The sequence below is a fragment of the Ovis aries genome, chromosome 24 (assembly GCF_016772045.2).
Source record: "Ovis aries strain OAR_USU_Benz2616 breed Rambouillet chromosome 24, ARS-UI_Ramb_v3.0, whole genome shotgun sequence".
In the NCBI taxonomy this organism is placed as follows: Eukaryota; Metazoa; Chordata; class Mammalia; order Artiodactyla; family Bovidae; genus Ovis; species Ovis aries.
This window is the reverse complement of record NC_056077.1, coordinates 42333574-42349578: the sequence shown is the minus strand read 5'-3', so window position 1 is coordinate 42349578 and position 16005 is coordinate 42333574. Positions and strand designations below refer to the sequence as shown.

Sequence of the window (16005 nt, the reverse complement as noted above, 5' to 3'; positions counted from 1 at the left end):
CCGCGTGGTGGGACCGTAGACTGTGGTCTTGAGCCGGCCGTCCTAGGGGAGGCGCAGGCCTACTGCTCCCCGAAGTCTGGACAGGAGGATCAGACGGCACGTGCTCCCCAGCGTCAGCCCCTTCCCGAGCCACTGCTCAGAAACTTGCCCCCAGGCTGTCAGAGCGTGGTCCCCCAGGGTGGGCCCGGGGCCTGCTTCCTGCTGCACGGCTTCACACCCTGAAAGCTGCCAGCACCCCGCCCCCTGGGGGCTGCAGCCAGCTCGTCAGCTATAACGGTGGCAGGCGGCTGAAAGCCCCAGGGACCATCGCCATCAGCGGGGTGAATGGAGACAAAACGCGGTCCACGCTCACACGGGATGTGATTCAAGCCTGAGAAGGAAGGAAATGCTGGCCCGGCTCCATCGCGTGTGAACCTTGAGGACACAGCCGTGAAATGAGCCAGACACGGAAGGACAGACACTGTCTGACCCCAGTTCTGAGGTCCCGGAGGAGTCAGGGCCACGGAGACAGACAGGAGGGGGCCGGGGCTGGGGGAGGGGCGTCAGCGTCCACGGGGACAGGGTCTCAGGCTGGGAAGGTGAGAAAGTTCTGTATGAACGCGCTTAACGCCCCTGAGGTTGCAAATGGTTAAGATGCTAAGTTTTATGACTATTTGACCAGAATAGAGACAGACCAAAGGAAGAAAGTCTTCTCTAAAAATTTCAGACCGAAACCCGGAGTCGGGCAGCTGAACTTCACTACACATTTAATAACACATGCGGCATTCGGAACATCGTGATGAACAGGGTAGGGCTCACACACCACAGAGACACTCAGAGGCAAAGCAGGGGTCCCCTTGGACTGGGCAGCTCCCCAGGTTGCACGGCGGGGCCGACCGGGGTAACCATGGCGTCTCGCTGGCACTTCAGGCCACCCATGCCCACAGGCCCCGGCCGCTCCCGCTCCGCTGGGAGCAGGCCCGACGGCACTTCCGGGGGGCAGTCAATCGATGGATGACCTAGGTGTGCGAGCCGTGGGCTGGCCTGACACACGCTCCTGCTCGGGGAGAGGCTCGGACACCCGCCTTCCCAGGGCGATGCTCCCAGTAGCGGAGGCCTGTCTGCGGGAAGGTGGCTCACAGCTGCGTCCGGAACGTGCTCAGAAGGTCCCTGCACCCCCTCCAAGTCTCCAAGAGGCTGCTTTGTGGAGCAGCGGGGGCAGCGGGGCTCCTCCTGACCCAGGGGGCAGGCCTCCCATGCCTGGGGAAGCCCCAGACTCAAACAGCGGGGCCTTCCTTTGCTGGGCATCCTGGCCCAGCGAGACAGCCCCCGCCCTGATGGTCAGGCAAACTGGCTGGTGTGCCGGGCTTTCCAGAAGAGGGGAAGTTCACCACCCCACACCCTGCTCCGAGGCCAAGCCTGGCTGAAGCCACCAGAGCATCTCCAGCTCTGGCATCTTGAGGGAGGCACACGTCTGAGGGAGGGGCTTGAGTTTTGCAGCCTCAGCTTCCAGCTCCAAGAACAGGGACGTCATCGCCCCAGACCAACTGCAGCCCAGCGGCGTCATGTCACCAGGCCTGGGCCAGGGAGCTGCCTGCGCTGCGGGAGATGGGGTGGGGGCCGGGCTCCCTGAGAGGGGCCTCGAGGGGGTCGGGGCAGGGAGGCGGGGAGAGGGCTGCCTTCCGGGAGGCACCGCGCTTATTCCCGGAGGGCAGGAGGGCGCTCAGACGGTGAGCGAGATGAAGCTGTTGTAGCGCTGGATGTTTCTCTTGAGGATCTCGGAGCAGGGCCCCAGCACGCGCTCGAAGCGGGGCCGGTCCAGCTTCACGCACTTGAGGGGCCCCCGGGCCACCACCGTGGCTGCCCGGGGCCGATTCAGGAGAAGCGCGATCTCCCCTGGGGGCGAGGGGCATCAGGGCTGCGGGCATCGGGGTGCCCTCCCCAGGGGGACGGCGCCCAGGCCTCCCGGGACTCCCCCGCCCCCGCCCAGGCCCTGCTGGGGCCCCGCAAGCTGGCCACCCCCCCGGGAGAGAGCCCGCACTCACCGAAGTAGTCAGAGGGCCCGAGGCGCCCGACCTCCACATACTCCTCGCTGGGGGACCGGCGCTGCAGGACCGAAGCCGCGCCCTGCAGAGGCCAAGGGCGCGCGTGAGGGCCAGCCAGCCAGGGCCCAGCGGGCCAGGGTGGGGGTTCCTGGGCTCACCCCCGGGGGTCCTGTCTGCAACCCCCTTCTGCCAGCTCCGCACGCCCCCACCTGGAGCAAGGTGCAGGCTCCGGGAGCCGTGCTCGGCGCAGGGCACACCCTGGCCACCCCCTGGGCCGGGTGCCGGCAGAACCTAGGGCCATCTCTTGGGCAGCACTCCCCCCAGCCAACCTTGGCCTAAGTCTCAAGGACCGGGGCAGTGTGGCCTGGGGGTCGCGCTCCGCCTGCGCGGTGACGGGGCGCCTGCAGACCCCGAGGCTCAGCGATGAGTGAGGCCACAGCCCACACCTGAGACGCAGCTTCAGCGGCCACAGCCAGCCCTGGGGGCTTCCAAATGCAGAGTCCCTGGCCTGTCGCCTGGGGTCGGGGGCTGGAGCCTCGTCCAAACTGGGGTCTTCCCCACGCAGCTGAGGAGTCAGGGCGAGGCCTCCCCAGCCGCCCCACCGGCCTGCACGGTCTCCAGCGGCTCTGAGCCACGCAGATGGACACAGCGCCCTCTGTATCCATGCTGGCCCCCAGCGGGGCACGTCCGCAGCACGGCCAAGCAGCTGGGGCCCCAGGACAAGGTTCCTGTGGCACCGGGGTCCTCTCGCGCCCACCAGGCCCTCGGCTACCTGCTGCTCACGCGTGTTCCCAGTCTGGACAGCCAGAGCCAACACCCTGGCCACACAGACGAGCACAGTCTGTCTCCCCGTGGACTCGGCTCACCAGGACCCAGAAACATGCGTGCTGGCCCGGCCGCAGCCGGGTTAATGAGTGAACCCTTCTGCCCAAGCTACGAGACGCAGTCAGAAGACCCTGCCAGCGCCCGCCAGGCCTGGACCTCTGGCCCTGGGCAGCCCCATTCTGGCCCCTTCCGGCCCCAGGGCCTCTCGGCTCCCAGGCGTCTGGGGTGTTTACGATGCTGGTGGACAGACAGAGGGACCTGGAATGAGCAGACTTCTCCACCCACCCGGGAGTGCTCCCTGGGCCGACCCCCCCCCCGCGAGTCCTCCCTGGGCCGACCCCCCCCCCGCCGCCGGGAGTGCTCCCTGGGCCGGACCCCCCGCCCCGCCGGGAGTGCTCCCTGGGCCGCCCCCCCCCCCGCGAGTCCTCCCTGGGCCGACCCCCCCCCCGCCGGGAGTGCTCCCTGGGCCGACCCCCCCCCCCGCGAGTCCTCCCTGGGCCGAGACCCCCCCCGCCGGGAGTGCTCCCTGGGCCGACCCCCCTCCCCGCCGGGAGTGCTCCCTGGGCCGGACCCCCCCCCTGCCGGGAGTGCTCCCTGGGCTGACCCCCCCCCACCGGGAGTGCTCCCTGGGCCGGACCCCGCCCCCCGCCGGGAGTGCTCCTTAAGCCGGAAATCCCCCCGCCGGGAGTGCTCCCTGGGCCGACCCCCCCCCCGCGAGTCCTCCCTGGGCCGACCCCCCCCCCGCCGGGAGTGCTCCTGGGCCGACCCCCCCCGCGAGTCCTCCCTGGGCCGACCCCCCCCCGCCGGGAGTGCTCCCTGGGCCGGACCCCGCCCCCCGCCGGGAGTGCTCCTTGGGCCAGAAACCCCCGACCCGGGAGTGCTCCCTTGGCCGGACACCCCCCCCCCGCGAGTGCTCCCTGGGCCGGCCCCCCCCCCCCGCCAGGAGTGCTCCTTAAGCCGGAAACCCCCCCCGCCGGGAGTGCTCCCTGGGCCGACCCCCCCCCGCGAGTGCTCCCTGGGCCGGACCCCCCCCCCGCCGGGAGTGCTCCTTGGGCCGGAAACCCCTGACCCGGGAGTGCTCCCTGGGCTGGACCCCCCCCCGGCCGGGAGTGCTCCTTGGGCCGACGCCCCCTGCCGCGAGTGCTCCCTGGGTGAGACGCCCATAGACCCAGGCCATGCTGCCGCAGCCCCGCCTCCACCAGGGAACGTCTGCCCCCGGTGCCTGGGCAGCTGGGCCACAGGACAGGGCCACGCGCCCCGGGTGCCCGCGATGACCCTGGGTCACTGCTTCACGAGGCAGGGAAGCTCCGCAGCAGCCCCGGGGTCTCCGTTTCAGCAGCCAAGGCTGACCATCCACCACCGCGGGCCCTGATGCAAAGGCAGACAGTCCCTGTCCTGGGAAGGTACAGCCAGCAAGCCCGGGGCGGGAGCGAGGGAAACGCACAGATGGGCTCGGCGGGGTGCGGCCTCGGCCAGCAGGGCCCGGCGTTCCCACGACATGGGCCCCGGCATGCCCAGCACACGCCCAGCTCTTCCCACCCCAGAGAGACCATCACGGGCCCGGAGCAGCCGGCCCGTCCAAGCTCCTTTCCCAGACGGCAGAAAAGGCAGCGCAGACGTCCTCCAGGGACTGAGCACCGGAACTCTGGGGGCTGGAAAAACACACTCGCCAGGATCCAGGCCACATTCCCCAAACTTCTCACTCACTGACTCTAGCCCAGCTCTCAAAATAAACCGGGTCACAGAGGAGTCTGCCCGGGAGGACGCACGGGAAGAACGTCCCTGCCAGAGCCTGGGGGAGATGGGTTATCACAAGAGACCCGTTTTCCTTAAAACATTTTTCATGTTTGAAATTTTTCTACAGAGGCAAAACCCAAATCAACTCTGGTTTCGACAATGGGCACGCATGACCTTTACGAGACAGGGAGCAGCCAAGGTTGAGGGGATGCGCTCGTTGAAGCAGTGCCTCGGGCTTCCTGCTCCCCAAAACCACCTCCCAGCCCGGCCCAGAGCCCCCAGCAGTGCAGGTGATGGCCGTCGGGAATCGTGGTTCCGGCCGTGGGGACTGCGCCCAGCGAGGCAGGGAGGGCAGCCTCGCCCCCTTAGGGTCCCCCCATCCTGCAGGCCGTCACCTAGGCCTCTGGCTTGTGAGCCGGATGCCACTTAAGGACTAAGAGAACTGACCAGTGAGGACCAGCAGGCGCCCCCAGAACCCACAGGCGCCCCAGAACCTGCAGGCGCCCCGAACCCACAGGCGCCCCCCGAACCCACAGGCACCCCCGAACCCGCAGCTGCCCCCAGAACCCGCAGGCACCCCAGAACCCGCAGCCGCCCCCAGAACCCACAGGCACCCCAGAACCCGCAGGCGCCCCCAGAACTCTGCGGCAACAGGGCAGACGGGTCAGCGCCCGGGGTGCAACCCCAGGGGGTCGGGTTAGGGGCTGGGCAGACGGCGTCCAGGGAGAGAGACGACCCCCGCCCCCGGCTCCCAGCCGCTGGGCACAGACCGGAGTCTGTCGCAGCCCTCGTGCGTGTCCAGCCCAGCGAGGGAAGGGACACATGTGCCTCTCAGTGCACAGGGGTGAATCTGAGCCCTGGCCCGCCTTGCAGTGAGAACTCAGGCTCAGGGCCCACTGACGCCAAATTCAGGGAAAACAAAAAGAAGCTGTGAAGATGTCAGTCGCTCGGCCGCGTCTGATTCTTTATGACCCCATGGACTATAGACCGCCAGGCTCCTCTGTCCCTGGGATTCTCCAGGCCAGAACGCTGGAGTGGGTGGTCATTCCCTTCTCCAGGGGATCTTCCCAACCCAGGGATTGAATCGGGGTCTCTTGCACTGCAAGCGGATTCTTTATCCTCCGAGCCACCAGGGGAATGCACTTATTTCAACAAATATATATTTAAAAATAACAACGTCACAGCCATAAACTGGAACTGGCATCACTTCCCATAAATTAAAGCGCGACTGAGAGAAGGGACATGGGTGCAGGTACAGGAAGCCCCACCGGCAGCGCCCCGATGCAGCCTGGGCCAGCCCCGCACAGCTCCCGCGGCTCAGGCCTGGCTCCTCCGCACGCTGGCCACCGGGGAGAGCCAGGCACCGCCCAAACCTCAGTTGCCTCACCTGCAGGACGGGCAGGCTTCCGGCCACGGCCAGACACGGGGAGCCAGGCGCGCAGGCCCAGGGCAGCCTGGCTGAGACTGGGAGGGTAGCCGCCCTCGGGCCGCGCCCCCCCAGCCAGCGGGCAGCGGCGGGGGTGGGGGCTGACACTCCCACAGGCTGATCTGTCCAGGACGGCGCGTCTGCAGGGTCTCCCTCTACGGCCACGGTCTGTGCACACTGCTCATCTCTGCCCCCGCTGGTGCTGGGGAGCAAACGGGACCTCAGGATCCACGTCTGTGGTCTGGGAACGCCACCGCCTCGAGGACCTGGGAAAGCAGAGCTGGACGGCTCACAGGGGGACGCGGTCAGGTCGTCTGGCGCCTAGGAGTGCCCACGTGGCTGGCGCTGGGAGCTGTCCTCCCCAAGGAAAGGGCGACTGAGGTGCACAGGCTAGGACCTATAAAAGGGGGCTCCCAGAGGACTGGCCCCCAGAGGACGAGGCCACTGGGCGATGAATTAGGACCCAGGAGCCCCCTGGGCTCCTCTGACCCTCGCAGGGGACATCAGAGCCGCCCAAGACAGGGGCTGTGCCATCTGGGCATGAGAGCCCCGCAGACGGTCAGCAGAGGCATGCTCAAGCAGCGAGCAGACACCAGACGGGGGTCGCCACCTCAAGAGACGGCAGTGCATGGAGCTCCTCGGAACCTGCTCAGAGGACGAGGCTGAAGTCATGAGGCCACAAGAACCAGCACAGAGATGCTCGGAGAAGCTTCCTTCTTAAGTGTCAAGACCTGGAAGCAACCAAAGGGCCTTTCCGAAGGTGACAGATACGCAGACTGGCAAAGGACGGGGGAGCCCAGCGCGCGGCCGTCTGCGGGGCCCACAGAGTCAGACGCAGCTGGGTAGCTGCATGCCACCGACGTCCAGACGGTAGACTGTACTCGGCACTAGAAACAGTGAGCCGTCCAGCCCTGGAGAGCCACGGAGGAAGCGCGCACGCAGATCACTGGATGAAAGGCACTGGCAAGAGACAGCCTCAGACCCCGTGATTCCAGCTGCAGGACCACCTGGAAAAGGGGAACCGGGGGATGCTGAAGAGCTGGGCACCAGCGTGGGAGCGCCAGGCGGGCAGGGACGGCGTGAGGCTTCTCCCAGCAGGGAGGCCGCTCGTGTGATGCAGTGGTGGCCGATGAGGGCCTGAGTGCCCGGGCTGGGCTGCGGGGACGCGTGCAGGGAGGCCCACAGCCGGGCAGGGCTGCCTGGTGGGGAGGCCGTGCAGGGCGGACCTCCGTACGTTCCCTCCACGTTGCTGTGAACTGAAGCCACCCTTCAGAGACGCAGAATGGACGCGGTCCAGATGGGAGCCCTCCGGGTGCTGGAGACCGAGCCGGCAGGGATGACAGACAGCTGAGTGGGCGGGGCGGGTGGACATGCAGGCAGAAGGCGCTTGGCCCAGCCAGGCTTCTGGAAAAGCACTCCCCTGGTTCAGCCCAGAAGCGGAGAGTGTCTTCCTGCTGCCTCTGGACCGAGACAGCCATGCTCCAACACCTCAGGCCCCGCTCTCTCCCCGGACACGAGAGTCTGGCACCTACCACGGCAGGACCTCGCAGATGTGGGCTGCCCTCAGGCACCTCCCTGTGGGGCCCCTGCGGCTGAGCCTTGAAGGCCGTCATCTGGCAGCGGAGGGGCAGGGCGAGCCATCAGACAGGCCCGTGGTGAGGAGCAGGGGTCCAGGACAGGCAGACCCCTGGGCCCACAGGAGGCCCCCCAGGAGCCGGGAGTCCCGGGCGGGACCGCTGCCGTCGTCCAGCTCCTAAGAAGCCTGGGCAGCTGGACACAACGTCCCTGCCCTTGCAGGGTGTCTCGGAGGGCATCCAAAGCCCTTGTCTGTAGGGCAGTGGTCTGGTTCGGCCTGCCCCCGCGCCTGCCCGCCATAGCCTTGGGCCTGAGGTTCCTCTGGACACCCCGCCCACCTTCCCCACTTGGAGGACTTCCACTCACACGTCCATACGCAGCCCACCGGAGCACGGGCCCCGGCTCCACCCCGGCCTCCCCGTCTCCGCATGGGACCAGGGCAGGTCTGCAGCCAGTGGTTCTCCCACCTCAGCGAACACCCCGCACACGGCCCAGCGGCAGCCACCGTCCCCGCAGGTCACTGAGCCTCGGCCCGGCGCACAGTGGGGCTTTTGGGTGTCTCCCTGAAAGTTCCCGAGATGACGGTGAACACAGAGGCCCCTCCAGAGACGGCTTCGAAGTGGCCGCTCAGCGGTCGCGTCAACGTCAGGGACGTTCACAAAAGTGATTTGCAAAGAGAGGAGCTGCGTCCAGCCTTGGGTTTCCATGGCAATGCCTCCTGGCTGTGGGAGCAGGCTGGAGGGAACCGGCTCTGCCCAGCTGCCCACAGGGCCCCCGAGGCTCTGCCGCGTGGAGTCACCCACAGGGTGGGCTGCGTCAGGACCGAGGACTGAGACCCAGGCCGGCCCTCGGCCTGTGCCCAGAGTCCTTCCGGGGGTAAACTGAGTCCCCAGGGCTGCAGGCGGCCCATGCTCCTCACCAGGCCCCGCCTGCCAGCCCCCTCCCTGGGCAGCCCCCCGGGCTCTGTCCTGCAGACGCTTCCAGGAGCCCTGCGCTCCCGCCGTCAGTGGCCAAGAACCCGCGGGCCACCAGGTGCTTCAGGGCCTCGGTGACTAGACGGGGTCGCAGAGTGGCCGGGCTGCCTCGGACTCCACATTCAGCCGCTGGCCAGGCCCCGGGAGACCCACTGTGCCTTCTGTCCTCATGTCCGAGCGGCCCCAGGTTGACGGCCGCATGCCTGCTCTGGCCTCCAGAGAACACACTCCTGGAGCGCTGGGGTCCACTGTCCAAGGGGCTGGCAGGCCCCCACGGCCTCAGAGACGGCTGGCGTGACGCAGAGCCCAGAGACAAGGAGCGCCCGCCGCAGGCCTGGCAGAGGCCCCGGGGCCCACTGAGCCCCGGCAGGCACCCAGCAGGCGTTGGCAATGCCGCGCCCAGTGTGTGCAGGGGCTGGTCCTCACGTCTGTGCAGGTGGGGGTCCCTGCCAGCCCCTCACACGGGGGACGCAGCGCCCAGGGCAGCCTGCACCCACCTGAAGAGCAGGGGGCAGACAGAGGCCTGGCGGAAGGCGGGGGTGAGCAGCAGCAGCGCCAGGGCAGCCCGCACCCGGCACGGCCTCAGGTCCACCCCGAGGGGGCAGGGCCCCGCCAGTCCACACTCCCCGCTCCTCACGGAGCTGGGGGCCCGGCCTCCAGGTCAGCGGATGTCGGTGTCAACTGCATCAGAGAAACACCTTTGCAGAAACACCTGGAGACCCACGTTGGACCAGGCCCCTGGGTCCAGCAGCCTGGGTCCTTCCCGGCACATCCACAGGGCAAACGTCCTTTCCTGTCTGGCTGTCTGCTTTGTGGGCTGAGGCCACACCGAATTGTACAAACAAGCAAACAGCCTGCATAAGGGATCTACTCAGACGCTCCAGCACATCCTCCAGAGGAATCAGGGTCACGGGGGGCTCGGGGGAGCACAGGGCTGGCGTGGGGAGATACTGCGCCCCCCTCAGAGGTGGCCGGGGCCACAGGCAGGAAACACGGCGTGAGGCTGCAGACGCTCAGCCTGCCCTTCAGTTCTGAGCCCGTGACGCCTGCGAACCCCGAGGCCCCACCGTGACTTCCTCAGTTTGGTGGATCACAGAAGAAAAGCAAAAAATACCCAAGTTGCCAAGGAGGCCACTTCAAATACATCGCACGATGCTGTGAAAGCTGCACCTTCCGAGGGGGCTGGGTTACCCTCCAGGGCCAGCACCGCCGCCGTTCCTGGAGTCAGCCCCCCACGCCCTTCCCCGACCTCCACCACCCAGTCAGCAGGGGGGCTCAGCCACACAGCCAAGCTCCCACAGAGCCCGGAGTCGCTCTCCCAAGGCTCCCGCGGACAGCTTTTGTGCAGGAGGCGTCAGGGCCCCCGGGGAGGCCCCTGCCCCACCTCCCGCTGCCCGGAACACAGACCACACTGTGGTGGCAGGTGTGCCCCCGAAGACGACCACAGCTCGGCTTTCACGGCCTCTAACGGAAGCGCCAAGAAACCTCAGGCCCCGGAGCAGCCGAGACAAGCGGCCAGCATCCACCTGCCTCTCCAGCAGAAGGGGCCCAAGGGACCCCGGGGAGCACGGGAGGCAGCGCGCACACCTCCCTCACACACAGTCGCACCCCACCGTGGGGGTCCCATGCAGTGGAGCCTGTGGGGCCCTCCAGCTGCTCTCCGCGGGTCCTCGGCGGGGCGGGGGGGGGGGGGCGGGGGGGGGGGGGGAGGGGCGCGCCCTGGAAGCCCCAGTTGCCGAGGCTCCGTGAGGACCCCGCAGGTCCAGCTGACACAGCTCTGTGGCCGTGGACCCGACGCGCAGCCCTTGGCCCCAGAGAGTTGCTCTCCTCCCCTCAGCCTCAAGAGCACAAGAACCAAGCTGCAAACTCAGCGGCCTGCAATCGAGTGCAGAGCCCAGAGCGAGGCGCGGTGGCGGGTACAGAGGCGCACGGCGAGGGGCACGGCACCCAGGCGGCAAGCAGCAGCCGGGCAGGGGCGCCGGTCCAGAGGCCGACCCGAGTTCTCGCGTGGAGCATGGCTCCGCTGCCCTTGAGTCCTCAGGAGCCTCTGCCTCCGGGACCCCGTGCCTGCAGCACGCCAGGCTCGTCTCTCCTTCACTGTCTCCGGGAACTCGCACAGACCCACGTCCATCGAGCCGGTGGTGCCATCCAGCCATCTCATCCTCTGCCATCCCCTCCTCCTGCCCCAACCCGTCCCAGCATCAGAGTCTTCTCCAGTGAGTCAGCTCTTCACATCAGTTGGCCAAAGTGTTGCAGCTTCAGCTTCAGCATCAGTCCTTCCAATGAGCACCCAGGGCTGATCTCCTTTAGGAGGGACTGGCTGGATCTCCCTGCAGTCCAAGGGACTCTCAAGAGTCTTCTCCAACACCACAGTTCAAAAGCACCAATTCGTCGGCACTCAGCCTGATTTTCAAATACTGACAATTTAAATGTTTAGAAAGGAAAGCCCACAGTGCAAGCCAGTGCACACCGCACCCCCCTGGGCTGTGTTCGGAGAACGCAACTTTCTGCTGGAACGCGCTCCAGAAACCGCGAGCCAGACCCCGGCGCGTCTGTGGGCTTGCAGGAGGATCCGACGGCAGGACCGGGACCTGCAGGGACGGGAGCAGCTGAGTCCTGGGAGGAAGGCCCTGGAGGTGCTCCGAGTGAGGCTGAGGCTCCACCCGTGGGGTCACCTCTGGCGCCAGCAGGCGGGAGCCTTCTGTGAGGCCACAGCCGGAGCCGGGGCTGACACGCAGGGTGCCACCTCTCGGTCTATGGAGCGGAGACTGCGCCGGCAGGAATCGTAATTTGTTTTGTCTGGGGTTCTTTCCCTTTCTTTCAAGAAACCTGATTGCCGAATGAGTCTCCCGCCCCAGGGCAGGAAGGCTTCCTGTGGACGGCTCCCCAGCCCGGCCCAGGGGCTCTGGTGCGCCCGGCGCCAGGACTGGAAGGTGGCCGGCCCCGTTCCCAAGTGCACACGGTGAAGCTTGTGGCCGCCCCCTCGAGACCCTCCTGTGGCCGTTCTCCTGACCCTTCAGCCTTCCGACGGCTCCCATGGGAGCAGCCAGGCAGGCAGCTAGAAGAACCGCAGGCACTCTCCCAGGAGGAGCTTCTGCAGGAGTCCAGGGCAAGCCCCCCAGGACCCCCGGCCACGGGGCGAGCGTGTGGCCTGAGGCACCGAAGGGGACCGCTCGTGGGAGGACGCACGCTCACGCAAAGCAGCCAGGGAGCCCCCTTCCGCTGTTTCAAACTGAGACGGTGGCTCCAAGCCGGGGGTGCCGGTCCCCCGTCCCCGGGTTGTGCCCTCTCTGCACCGCCCCCAGGCGGGGTTGGCTCTCCCTGGACGGCTCAGGGACCCTCTCTTGGCCTCCACAGTGCTGTGAGCGCCTGATCTCTGAGAGCAGCTCGCGGGGCTGGAGCACGCGCTTTCCCGGCGGGCGGGCGACAGAAACCCTTCCCACCAGGAGGCCCGGCGCAGCAGGGAGCAAGCCAGACCCACATAGTTTTCGGCCTGCGTCACGGGGAGGGCCGCACAGCCAGGCGCCCCCCCCCCGCCCCCGTCCACCCCAGGACGGCTGTGGCTCCTCTCCGGGGACCACGGCCAAGCCCCGGCCCCAGGTGGGGGGACACGCGGCTCCGCAGCTGCCCGTGCCCGTCAGCGGCAGGCTGAGCGTAGCCGCCACGGATTACGGCAGAGCCAGCTGTCACCGCGGGGGAGGGGGCGGCGGGCCGGCCGGTGACTCACACGGGCCCAGGTGAGAGAAGCTGGTGCCCACCTCTCACACCAAACTCGACCGGGGACCACAGCCAGTTCACATGGTTGTGAGAAGCCACATGGGGAGACCCTCCCGGGCCCCCAGCTCACACGCTTCCCCTGCGAGGATGCACACAGCCCCCTGGGTCCCATTCGGGGCAGCCTCTCCCCTCCCTCGACCAAGCCCGGGCCCCCAGCTTCACGTGCTCGGCTGGTATGTCTGGTCTCCGTAACATCTGCGTGGGGTGGCCTGGGGGCCAGGGCAGACCCGTGGGTCCCAGGGCGAGGACGCCGGTGGGGGCCCGAGGCCGCTGTCCACACGGCCGACGGAGGCGGTGGGCATGGAGCGCCGGGCAGGGTGGCGCGTGCAGACCAGGCCTCACCCCTGACTCCACAGCCCCCCTGGCTAGAGCTGCTGCGGGGGCCCCCGCCCGCCCGAGCTGGACTCACCTCCGTGATGATGAAGAAGTCGTCCCCGGGCTGACCCTGGACAACAATCTTCTCTCCATCTTCAAACCGCACAGGCTCCAGGGCATCGGCCACCGTCAGACGCTCCCACTTCTCCAGGGATGCTGAGGGGGGACACAGAGGTCACGGGAGGCCGGGGAGTCCGGGGGCAGTGCCCCTCCCCAGACCACCTCGGGAAACGCCCACGTGGCCAGGCCTGGGGCGACGAGGCTTTGCTAACTCACAGGGATGGACAAGACAGCACCTGTCTGCGCAGGAGCGCAGGCTTCCCCACGAGTGCGTGGGGCCAGGAGGCAGCCACGGCCCAGCAAGGGCACGAGGGCGCAGAACCCAGACCGGGCCTGGCCCACACCAACCACGGGCTCAGCGTAAACACGGAACGAGGGGCCGCGGGCGTGTGTCCAGCGTAACCTGGGCTGAAATGCTTTTATCTTTGAGAGAACAGAGCTGCCTGGAGTTTTGCGAACAATGCAATCACAGCTCGGCACTCAGGCTGCTCAGGGGTTTAAATAATTCAGAGGCTGAAGCCATTCGCTGTTTCTGAAACACCATTCAGCGCCGCCGAAGAGCACACGGCCGAGTTTACGTTGTGACGGAGGTGTGGACCACCTTCCGTTATTTCAGGTCAAGATACTTCGGTCCAGTGGCAAGGTTAAGGCTCCCGAGTTCTGCACCCTCCCCCGCTCCCTCGCGCCTTCCCTCCCCATCATCATCCCCTCTCAGCCCTCTGGAAGGGAACACAATAACCAGCTCCTCTTTTATAAGAAATTAACGATCGCCTGATCGGTTCTTTCTCGGTCAAAGAAACTTCTCTGGCCTGTGCTCAGCACTCACTCGCGCATCAGCCGCTGAAACACACGGCAGGCCATCTATCTCGGGGCCCGCCTAGGGGCAGGGACTCTCGGCTCAACAGCCCATGCCAGGGCCGCACATCCCGAAGCACAGGCTTCTGACCGAGCCCGGGCTGGAGCGGCGCCTCTGTTGCGGGCGGCAGGGAAGGTGGGGAGCCCCTGGCAGCAGGCTGCCCGCCAGCCGCCGCCCTGGGTGGGACCAGCCCCGCAATCCGCGCCCCACGCCCGCAGGAGGCGGCGGGGCCCCCGCGTGACCGCAGGTGACTCTGGCAGGGACCACGGTCTGTCCCCACGAGGAAACCGGTGCCGGTAAACGCGTGACTGGCGTTTGGTCTCCTTCCAAGGCGACGAGAGCCTCTGACTTTACAGCCTCTGGCTCAGGAAGCTCACTTCCTCATGTTTGATCAGCAGGCTTTTCTATTACACTTGAGACCTTGAACATCCCGAGGTCCGAGAATCAGGGCTTCCTCCCCGACGATGCAAATCCCAGGAGAGAAGGGTCGGAGAAGCTGGTGGGCGACTCCTTGGCCCTGACCTCCGAGGTGGACGCTTCAGGGCACTTTTGCTGTGCTCAGCTCCAGGTGCAGACGGTCAGCCCACGTGGGGTCACCCCAACGCAGCCCTTCTAGGGGAGCCTCCATGCTGCCGGGGAACGCGGTGGAAATCCCCCAGGAAACGCCAGAGGTGCCCCGAAGGTGCCCCCCGGCACAGCCAAGGGAGCGGCAGGCACCCTGCTGAGAAGGGGCCTGCCGGGGGCCAGGCTCCGGGAGGACACGGCCCTCCGGCCCCGAGCCCGACCCGCTCTCCTTCAGGGAGACCTCGCGCTCCTGCCCCGGCCTGCAGCTTGCTTCTTCCCTGGGAAATGAGGTCGGGACGTCTCTGCCCCCCCGGGAAGCCCGAGGAGCTGCAGGGCCGCCCCGGGCAGGCAGCCTGCCCCCACTGCTCACAGCGCCCAGGGCCCTGACTCCACAGACGTGCCCTTCCCGTTGTAAAGTGGAAAAAATACTCAGAACATTGGAACGGCCAGCACAGGCAGCATCCGTCCCGAGTGGAATCGCAGAACCACCTGGCCACGGCCGCTTCGGAGCTGCTCCTCAGACACTCTGCACTGACAGGACCCAGTCCCTGCGTCTCAGCCTGAGCTCGCTCTCCTTCCCCAGAGGCTGCGACTATTAAGGATTTGGTGGAATTCTTTTGTTAATCTTCAAGGGTTTGGTTGGTTTCCTCCCATCGGTGGCCTCACACCTTTACCGTGATGCAGCTTTGTAAACACCATGCAGCGCTGCCCAAACTGTGCAGGCACACACGAGTCTCCGCCCCGTCCTGACACGTGTTGACGTGCAGAGGCCTCGCCCACGTGCCTCACTGGAGACAACCCTGCACCACAGACACCCGGGCGCGAGTCCCTTCCTGTGATGACAGATTTTAGGTTCTTTCCATCTTCTTGTCATTGTCAGAATTGCTGAAAGGACCATCCGCATCCATGTCCCTGTTTTTAATTAACCATTTTTAAAACCAAAGTATAGTTGATTTTTATCCATCTTCCCTGGTAGCTCAGATGGCAAAGAATCTGCCGGCAATGCAGGAGACCTGGGTTTGATCCCTGGGTGGGGAAGATCCCCTGGAAAAGGGAAAGGCTACCCACTCCAGTGTTCTTGCCTGGAGAATTCCATGGACTCAACATGGACAGTCCATGGGGTCACCAAGAGTCGGACATGACTGAGTAGCGAACACTTTCCTTTCACACTTGATTTACAATGCTCTGAGTTTCAGGCGCATAGCAAAGCGATTCAGCTATACCTATGCATTCTTTTTTCAAAGTTTTCCCTTATAGGTTATTACAAGGTATGAATACAGTTCCCTGCGCTCTGCTGTAGGGCCTGCTGGCCATCTAGCTTATATGTAGCGATGCGTATCTGCTAATCCCGAACTCCTCATTTCCCCTCCACCCCACCCCTAACCATAGTCCGTTTTCTATGTCTGTGAACATCTTTCTGTTCTGCAAATAAGTTCGTTTCTTAGGTTCCACATGCTAGTGACATCATATAGGATTTTCCTTCCTCCTCCTGGCTTTCTTCACTTCGTGCAATCATCTCCAGGTCCACGAATGTCGCTGCGAATGGCGCTGTTCATTCTTTTTATGGCTGAGTAATATTCCACCGCGCGCGTGCGTGTGTGTGTGTGTGTGTGTGTGTGTGTGTGTTCTGTGTCCCTTCATCTGTCGACGGACATGTCTTTGCTATCGTGACTAATGCTGCCAGGCACACGGCCACGCCCATCTTTTTCATTACAGTTTTGTCTGGATATACGCCCAGGCTTCTGGATCGTGTGGTGGCTCTATTTTCAGTCTATTGAGGAATCTCACACCAACTTACAGTCCCACCAATGG

General features: G+C 65.9%; 1 protein-coding gene across 9 annotated transcripts in view; it reads right to left on the bottom strand.

Annotated features, from left to right (window-relative positions):
• Nucleotides 1–729: 729 nt before the first annotated feature.
• PRKAR1B (protein kinase cAMP-dependent type I regulatory subunit beta) overlaps nt 730–16005 on the bottom strand; it is a 78714-nt gene continuing 63438 nt past the window's right edge. For 8 of the 9 annotated variants that reach the window (XM_042240053.1, XM_042240047.1, XM_042240046.1 and 5 more), the window contains 3 exons: nt 12748–12869; nt 2025–2106; nt 730–1875 (listed from right to left, as the gene is read on the bottom strand). In XM_042240053.1, the coding sequence (XP_042095987.1) occupies nt 1703–1875; nt 2025–2106; nt 12748–12869 (377 nt within the window). In that variant the 3' untranslated portion in view covers nt 730–1702. Of the gene's footprint in view, nt 1876–2024; nt 2107–5144; nt 7020–12747; nt 12870–16005 lie in introns of those variants that run through there. The other variant, XM_042240052.2, reaches the window with a different exon arrangement.